Source organism: Solanum dulcamara, chromosome 7 (genome assembly GCF_947179165.1).
Source record: "Solanum dulcamara chromosome 7, daSolDulc1.2, whole genome shotgun sequence".
Lineage (NCBI taxonomy): Eukaryota > Viridiplantae > Streptophyta > Magnoliopsida > Solanales > Solanaceae > Solanum > Solanum dulcamara.
Window position 1 is genome coordinate 6388836 of NC_077243.1, and position 9742 is coordinate 6398577.

General features: G+C 35.2%; 1 protein-coding gene across 1 annotated transcript; it reads left to right on the forward strand.

The window, feature by feature from the left end:
* Nucleotides 1–254: 254 nt before the first annotated feature.
* LOC129896305 (uncharacterized) lies at nt 255–8022 on the forward strand. Its single transcript, XM_055972165.1, has 4 exons — nt 255–587; nt 680–995; nt 6117–6276; nt 7205–8022. The coding sequence occupies exons 1-4, from the start codon at nt 417–419 to the stop codon at nt 7665–7667; spliced, it is 1110 nt and encodes a 369-aa protein (XP_055828140.1). The 5' UTR covers nt 255–416; the 3' UTR covers nt 7668–8022.
* The last annotated feature ends 1720 nt before the right edge of the window (nt 8023–9742 follow it).

Sequence of the window (9742 nt, forward strand, 5' to 3'; positions counted from 1 at the left end):
CAGTTATTGATAATTATTTTCAAATATTTGACCTAATCAACTTTGAAGTCGTTTAATATAAATAATAATAATAATTCAAATAAATAATATTAATAATTAAAAAGTTAAACTTTCGAAAAATAAAATAATTCAAATCTATTTTTTATCATTATCATTTTAAAATACTTAAGATATTTCACCAATAAAGATTGGTAACATTAAATATTTCTTTATTTTTAAGGAAAGATTTCCAATTCGAGCATGGTCTAAATTGGAATAGGAAATAAAGAAAAAATCAACATTGGCGGCCTCTCTCACACACACACACACAAAGTCGCAAAACCCATGAAAAAGAAGAAACGATTATTGTGTTGCAGAAATTTTAGGAAAGCTTCCATTTCCACACATCCACCGAATCTCCATTAACCAATTCATTCATGGCTTCCTCTGCAATTTTCAACTTTCTACCATCTTCATTGAATGCTCTTTCCTTCAGAAACAGCAGAACCCATTTTTCTCAAACCCCAAACTTTTACAAACCCCTTATAGTCAAAGCTTCTACTTCTGTCGATTATTCTTCCTCCTACCTCGCCGGTACATCTACAAAGGTAACACTTTAAATCCACACTATGTTCCCCAATCATCGTTTTCTACTTGCTTCTCCCAAAATTGGTGAATTTATTTATGTTTTTTTTTTTAGAATAATAACTGGGTATGGAAATACAAGGACAATTCTGTGACTATTTATTACGAGGAACACGACAAGGGAAGCGATGAGCCTTGTAAGAACGTTTTGATGATTCCCACTATTTCAGATGTTAGTACTGTTGAGGAATGGAGATCAGTGGCTAAAGACATTGCTGGACGAAGTGGTAAAGTTAATTACAGAACTACCATTGTGGATTGGCCTGGTTTAGGGTACTCTGATAGACCCAAGCTTGATTACAATGCTGATGTTATGGAAAAGTTCTTGGTAGACTTCATTAATGCTCCTGATGGACCGGTGAACAACTCGGGTAAGCTCGAAGAGTCTTCTAGCTTATGTGATTCTTTTTATTTGATTTACACTTGCATATTTACTTAACTGCAAATTGTATCCTGTGATATTTGAACTGTCAAACCATGAGCAGGCATTTGATTCTGGAATTTTGTTTTTGGTGTCTTAAATTCTTTCGATCCTGTTTGGACCTTTGGAATTGCTATTTTGTTATCTTATACTGAAAAGAAATGTAAAATATTATGTCATGATCAGTCGATCCTCGTTTTCAAATTAATGAAGGGGCTGAAATACATTAAAAAGGGCTAAGAAGAAAAAGAACACACAGAGAGGTAGGAAACTATGGGAGGTTGTAATCACACTGAGAGAAATTTTATCTCCACATGATGCAATCACATGCAATGACGCAATCAGATTTCGTATTCCCTATAATAGAGATCTCATTTTTTCTCATGCTGATCAAGTTAGACATTGAGTCTTGTGTCTAAGTTTTCCCCTAAAAGAGTTAAGAGAATATTAGAGAATAGAAATGCTGGGAAACAAATAAAGTTACCAGTTTTAAAAAAAAAGCATTGGGAAACAAATGCGTTCTCATCATGTTGACACACGTACCGATGCAGTTGTAGGTCCAATATTCTGTTATTATGATCAAGCTAGACATAAAGTTTTGTATCAAGTTTTTTCTAGAGAGTTCTAGAAAATACTGTAATACTTAAGAGTAGAAGTGTTGGGAAATAGTTCCAGAAATTTCTTTTGAGTTAAAACATCTGGTACTTTTTTGTTTTTTTATGATGGTGGTGTTTGGGCCAGTTGGCGGCATAGATACCAAGCAACTTTGTCCACCAAGGCTTGGGCAGTTAGGAAGAGATCACCTAGTATTTTTTTGTCTCCACTGGGATTTGAACCTAAACTATGAGGTACTCTGTTGAGATATTTTCTGGATAAATTAGAGGACCGTTTCTAATTGTATGTGCTATTGATATAGTGGAAGTACTCCTTTGCCTGTGGACGTAGGGTTAACTTGCCAAACCATATATATTAATGTATCACAATTTTCTTTTGTTGTAGATGTATATGTTGTTCTCCTAAGTAAATCAAGATTACTACAGAAATTCCTTTTGAGTTACTTTGTGATAATGTGAGATACTCTCATGAGAAATTTTCTGGATAAGAGACCATTTCTCTGGAAGCCAAAGAGAAGATTGACGTTGATGTCACTACACCCTGAAGAAGATCCAAGGAGCAATGCTCAAGGAAAGATAATCCACTCTAAACGTGTAATTTCGGAAAGAGAGATGTCTGTTGAAATTTAGGAATGCTAGGCCATATTCCCATGATGGTAAGAAGTTGGTAAAGAATAAGCTGGAGAAGAAACCACAACAAAATGATCAAGATGTTACTGAGATTAGTGTTGAGCAAATGTGAACTTCTTTGCGAGCAAGTTACAAGAAAGATAGATTTTTTTGAGCTGTATATTTGGAAATCAAGAGAGGCCTAATTTTGGTATTTTTATCCATAAAACAAAAGGTATGGTAGACTACATCGAAGACCTGCATTTCATCTAAAGGATAGAGCACAATATTTAAGAACCTTTCTTATGATTTCTCAAAAAAAAATAATCCTTTGGTATATCTTTAAAAACCCAAATATGAAGCCCCAGACTCATTGAAGAGGTGGAAGATCTTGATTGATAGGTCTGGGATGCAATCAACAGGCTTCACAATTTTAGAACTTTCTTGGAACTGATATCAAAAAATTCCATGAGGATCATGAAATTGTCAGACACTGTATGCTATAAAAACTTATAACAGAATGGCTGAACAGATTAATATAATTTGGAGCGAGAAAGGTCCATGCTCTCAAATGTTGGTCTGCTATGGCTTCCTTGCTAAAAGCCGTCTTTTTCTTGAGTTAAAAAACCTGAAACTTTTTTGTTTTTTATGATGGTGGTGTTCGGACCATTCGGCATAGATACTAGGTAACTTTGTACACCAAGACTTAGGCGGATAGGAAAAGATCACCTAGTGTTTTTTTGGTCTCTACTGGGATTTGAACCTAAACTATGAGGTACTCTTTTGAGATATTTTCTGGATAAATTAGAGTACTCTTTCTAATTGTATGCACTATTGGTACAATGGATGTACTCCTTTGCCTATGGACGTAGGGTTAACTTGCCAAACCATATCTATTAATGTGTCACAATTTTCTTTTGTTGTAGATGTATATGTTGTTCTCCTACATAAATCAGGATTACTACAGAAATTCCTTTTGAGTTACTTTGTGAGAATGTGAGTTACTCTCATGAGATATTTTCTGGATACGAGTACCATTTCTCTGGAAGCCAAAGAGAAGATTGACATTGATATCACTATACCCAGAAGAAGATCCAAGGAGCAATGCTCAGGGAAAGATAATCACACTAAACGTGTAATTTCAGAAAGAGAGATGTCTGTTGAAATTTAGGAACGCTAGGACATATTCCCATGATTGTGAGAAGTTGGTAAAGAATGAGCTGGAGAAGAAACCACAATAAAATGATCAAGATGTTACTGAGATTAGTGTTGAGCAAATGTGAACTTCTTTGCAAGCAAGTTACGAGAAAGATTTTCTTGAGCTGTATATTTGGAAATCAAGAGAGGCCTAATTTTGGTATTTGTATCCATAAAACAAAAGGTATGGTAGACTACATCGAAGACTTGCATTTCATCTAAAAGATAGAACACAATATTTAAGAATTTTCTTATGATTTCTCAAACAAAAAAAAATCGTAGGTATATCTTTAAAAACCCAAATATGAAGCCCCAAACTCATTGAAGAGGTGGAAGATCTTGATTGAGAAGTCTAGGAAGCAATCAATAGGCTTAAAAAATTTAGAACTTTCTTGGAACTTGTTAGAATAAGAATAAGTATGTACAATCCTACTTAGAATAGGAATAGGAATAGGAATAAAATAGTAATTAGTATCCTACTTGGTAAAGGATTGTATTGTAGTGTCTATAAATAGGGTCTCTGTGTAATAATGTAGATGCACAATTCAATAATATTTTTTATCCGATAATTCTCACATGGTTACCAGAGCCCCTACGATCTTGGTAGAGAATCAAAGAGCATCCGCTGCCGGCGGACGACTATTATCCATATATGCCGCCCGTCTAGCCAATGATTATGTTAATAAAAGTAGGGCCAATAACATACTAATGAACCCCATATTCAGGAGAAGAAAACTCGGTCAGACAGGCCATTATGCGTTAATTTTCGTTGAGTTTTTAGGGTTGTTTTGTATCAACCTCATTTCTGTCAGTGCTTAAGTAGCACCGTGCCATCTTCCGGTGACTATTTTCTTATATCTGATTTATGTAGCACCGTCCATCTTTTTAGTGACTATTTTTTCCATATCTAATTTTTGTAGCACCATGCGTCTCTCCAGACTACTCATATTTAATTTTCTTAGTACCGTGGATTTTTTCGAACTACTTTCTCATAATCTGAGTTGCATAGCATCATGTCTTTTCGGTGACTCTTCAGATTTGATTTGCGTAGTTACAAATGTCTTTTCGGTGACTCTTCAAATCTGATTTGCGTAGGGTCATGCCATCATTCCATTCCTATCCATATAATTTTATTTCACAGATTGTGACCACTTTCAGCCATCAAATCTAATACTCCAATGCATGAGCATGTTTCGTCCCGCTTTTTGGCGACTTTCTTGTTTAATGTCGAATTGTTTATTGATTCCAAGACAATCCATCTATTTTATACCAGATTTTGAGCACTTTTCGGCGACCACTACTTTGTAAAGAAGTCTACATGGAGCAACCACCTAGTTTAGTTGCTCAGAGGGAGTCTGGTAGCCTTGTATGTCAATTGCGTAAGTCACTCTATGGTCTGAAACAGTCTTCTCAAGCTTGGTTTGGGAAGTTCAACACTGCAATTTAGAAATTTATCACTCTGTGTTTTATCGACATTATGCATCAAATTCAATATTTCATGCAAAGACCAAGCACATTGAGATTGACTGGCATTATGCATCAAATCTAATATTTCATGAGAAGGCTTGAGCACATTGAGATAGTCTGTCAATTTTGTGAAGTCAAGTGATCAACTTGCTGATATCTCACCAAGTTCTTCATCGATTCTCGTATTAATTATGTTTGTAACAAGTTAGGTACATATGACTTGTATGCACTAGCGTGAGGGGAGTGTTAGAATAGGAATAAGTATGTACAATCCTACTTAGAATAGTAATAGGAATAAAATAGTAAATAATATCCTCCTTGGTAAAGGATTGTATTGTAGTGTCTATAAATAGGGTATCTGTGTAATAAATGTAGGTACACTATTCAATAATATTTTTCTCCTATAATTCTCATAGACCTAATATCAATAAATTCCATGAGGATCATGAAATTGTCAGACACTGTATGCTATAAAAACATATAACAGAGTGACTGACATTGTTGAACAGATTAATATAATTTGGAGAGAGAAAGGTCCACGCTCTCAAATGTTGGTCTGCTAAGGCTTCCTAGCTAAAAGCCGTCTTTATAGCATATAACTTGGTGAAGCTGTCTATGGGTGAGTTCGAGACTCTTGAAGAGGTATGATTTGCCCAATCTGCAATCATTCAAATTTGAGTGCCCTGATCCTAAATCTCTAGATTTGTTATAGTAGATATGTTACTTTTGATAAATCTCTTATGCTGATCCTTAGAGGGGATCGTCTATTGCCTTTTGAGACATATAAGGTACATAGTTTATCAAAGAAAGTGGAGATTGGAGTTTTTCTTTTTGATAATGGAAAGTGGACAACGAAGTTTACAATCCACAACTTTTACTAAGAGCAAAAGGTACTGTCAGTTGGGGCAACCAGTGCCAGGGGATTGTCCATTGCACCAAGAAACTTGTAAGGTAACATGGGACACATCGGCATGAGCCATAGTTGTTAAGTAGGCCATCCCATATCTACTGCTTTTGCCCCTCTTTCTGCTGCTAAGTGCTAACTCTCTGTGTTTGTGTGATATTTCTATTAGGTTTGCCCTCTGCATCAGGAAATGGTTTTCTAAGTTCCTTAATATTTTTGAAGATATCTGTTCTTTTATTTGCTTAGAGATTATCTGGTTAATAATTTTAAAATAAATCAGATAAGGACTTGGTGGTGTTTGGAGGCGGACATGCTGCTACAATGGTAGTTCGTGCTGCAAAGAAGGGCTTGGTGAAGCCAACAGCGATTGCTTCTATTGCTCCCACCTGGGCTGGTCCACTTCCTATTGTTTTTGGAAGAGATTCCAGCATGGAAACAAGGTAGGCATAGATTTTTACTTCCCTTACACCTTTCATGACTTCTTCATTAAACTGAGAGCTCAACATGATACACATTATAGGGCTACGCCCAATATAGAGAACAATAGGACTACACGGTTCGGTAAATAAATTAGTTATGTTTGCCTCGGGGCTTAGTTTAAGTGGCAAAGTGTTGAATATTTGCTTTAGAACTGTTTAAGTTTTTACTGCAGTAATTTTATTAAGATGGACCTAGTCAACTAGTTAGCTCTTTTAATTAGGAGTTGAATTCTCTTTGAATTTTGAATAATTAGTATTTTATAGACTTTAGGAGTTTGATATTTTCAGCAGATTTTTTTGCTTATTTTTAGGTTTAGAAGTAGTAGTTTTATTATAAATTGTATTTTTAGACTGCAGTAAAAATATATCAGTCTTTCAACTTTAGTTTATAAGTTTTCTTTCTAGTTTTTCATTCTTTTAATATTTTTATTCGTTTTCTGCAAATTCTGCTTTTTTAAAACCAACACAAAGGTTGAGGCACTTGTGACTTAAGTCACAGGTTCGAGCCCTGCGCCATGCGAACTAAGCCTGGCTTTAAGTGGAGAAGGTTAGAAGGGGGGCCATCATCCTTGAGTTCCGAAGGCTGCAGTTTTCCCCAGATGAATTTCTGTCATAAGAAAAGAGGATTACAAGGTTCAGAAGTTTTAAGCAGACTGTGTTGGATTATATCAGTTTTTGTAGGAAAGAAGCAAATGATATGAGCTTTTCCTGCATGAAATCCTTTGGATAACACACTTGCTTTTGACTGCCAGCGCTCCAGATTTCAAAATTTGAAGTTTTCATCCGAAAATACTACTACTAATAATAATAATAGTAGTACTTTTCACTCATTTACAAAAAATGATATCACTATATTTGGTGATCGATATTTCATTCTCATTTTTTACAGGTATGGTTTCCTTAGAGGGACCTTAAGGGCCCCTGCTGTTGGTTGGATGATGTATAATGTACTTGTCAGCAATGAGAAATCAATACAATCACAATATAAGTCCCATGTTTATGCAGACCCTGAAAAGGTAACTCCATATATCATCGAGAGCCGATACGCACTCACTAAACGGCAAGGTGCTCGCTATGTGCCTGCTGCTTTCTTGACTGGTTTACTTGACCCAGTAAAGTCCAGGGAGGAATTTGTTCAACTCTTTGAAGAGTTGGAGGGTAGGATACCGTGTCTAGTTCTGGCAACAGCAGGTTCTCCGAAGAGGTCAAAAGCAGAGATGGAAGCACTTAGGGAGGCCAAAGGAGTGAGCAAGTATGTTGAAGTGCCAGGTGCTCTCCTTCCCCAGGAAGAGTATCCTGAAATAGTTGCAGAACAGCTTTACAGATTTCTGCAAGAGATATATGAGCTGTAGGCTCAAAATGATTATCAGCTCAAGTAGTCAAAGGTACAGAGTTTTTCCCATGTGCAACAGTGAGGTTAATGGTTAAATTTGAGAGTATGAGATGACAATGCCATCAGCTTTATACATGATAAATATGGTGATTTCGTAAGTGTATGAATTTGTATCTGTATTGATGGAGATCTTCCTCCTCTTGAACCAAACCTAGAACCAAAGGAAGTTGAGCATTAAACCGATCTAAGACAAATAATGTTCTTAGTCAATATGCTGCTATAGCAGTTTCTTAGTTGTGGTTGTTCTCTTTTTATACATAAATAATTACAGATACATCGGTTATTTTTGTTTGATGAAATAATTGTTACATTGATCTTTTGGTTCATCACATGTTTTAGGTCAATTTCTGATATTTAGCAGGTCAGCTTAACTTGAATTGAGAATGCTCAATGAATGTGAGTTAGGTGGTTGCATAAATATAACTTCGCTGCTACATGCCTACACCTTTTCCAGAAGAACATTCTTTATTGAAGGCTTGGTGAGTGAAAAGAGTTGATATGATTCCTTTTCTTTTTAGGTTTTAAGATTATTTTATTTATATCTAAGTATCATTCGAAGAGAAGTTATGATTCAATAGAAGAAAGCATGTATATCATAAGGGTTCTGGTTATCATCTTTTACTCATCAATTGGTTATCCTTTCAATAGCTACAAAATGTTTCAACTTATCCGTCTCTTAATTAGATTTAGTACGCCATGAAGGAAAAGGAATACACAGTTGGAAGTAAAGCTTCTATATAGAAGACATCAACTAGTTGAGATTAGACATGCCAATAAGAAAGCCTCTAATTTGCTTTGACAGGTAAATGATTTAGTAATGTAATGAAATGGTCCCGAATAGAATAGAATGGATATAGAGTATTCACATACCTGATCCAAACTAACTTGGTAATATCTGATAAGTAGCTTCTTTGAACTTGTTGGATACATTTAACCTGGAGAAATTCCAGCAATGCTTAGGGAACTGAGATTAACGTTCCTACATTTGGGATCAAGTCGAAAGCAAAAAAAATCCTACTTGAAGTTTAATTTATCCTGCAATTGCAGAAAGTTTGTTGATAGATGAGAAGCAGTGTAGTTGTGAATGCTATGTGAAGTAGTGTTAATAAGAAAGCCTTGATGAGAAAGGTGTGGAACCTCATGCCTTTTTATGTAGGAAGACATTTGTTTTCTTATTCATATTTTTTCATCTTATTACTTGGAAGATCTACAGAATTGGTGAATTATATTTGATTAATTCATGTGAGCTTTTATCTCTTACATAATCTTGTTTTCATAGCTTTTTGTCAGCCAGTTCAAGAACGTCTCATGTATGAGTTGAGTGAGCTCCTGGCTCCTCCTCCTCACCCTTCTTCTTTCTCGGTGTTTGTGTATCAGAATTGCTGCTTTGTTATTATTAGACGTTGGCACATATAGATCGTTAAAACAATAATCCTGCTCTGGGAAATTTTAGCCAGCTTGGTTATTGTATAAGTTCTTGGCAGTCAGTAGAATGAAATGCAGAAAGAAGAATGTTCAAATGAAAAGCAGAATAAATTTTTGAAGAGGATATGTTGCAATACAATAATAATGGTACAACCTTGATTTAATTTGGAGGATAATAGTAAAGTGCAACATGTCCTTGAAACATTTATTAAATTGACTTGAAATGTATAACATCTATTATATGATTACCTACTGCTACAGTACTATTTAGTGGTACTACAATCTTTTCTGGAATATATGATGGACCATTTATTAAGGGCAATTCAATGCATTTTTTTCCTTTCAAATTTAAGTTTTATGACAGGTGTTCATTCGTTTATTCCAGTAATTTGTATTGGTAGCTTTCACATCTTCAAGATCGTTACTATGACACTACGTTTATACATTATTTTGATTTCAAATAATAGACAAATAGGGTTCGTTTATTGATTCAGTTCATTTTGATCTGTCTACTTGGTCAAAAAGCTTTTGCGCATCACAGAATAAAACTGTAATAGCAGTTTGGCATTATTTCCAAGCGACAAGAAACCCAGCCTTATTTTTTAGGTA

Bases quoted from the DNA above. Each gene is read 5' to 3' on its own strand.
- LOC129896305 (XM_055972165.1), top strand. From the start codon at position 417: ATGGCTTCCTCTGCAATTTTCAACTTTCTACCATCTTCATTGAATGCT. The intron at 996-6,116 runs GTAAGCTCGAAG...AAAATAAATCAG, and splicing joins TGGACCGGTGAACAACTCGG to ATAAGGACTTGGTGGTGTTT. The intron at 6,277-7,204 runs GTAGGCATAGAT...CATTTTTTACAG, and splicing joins GATTCCAGCATGGAAACAAG to GTATGGTTTCCTTAGAGGGA.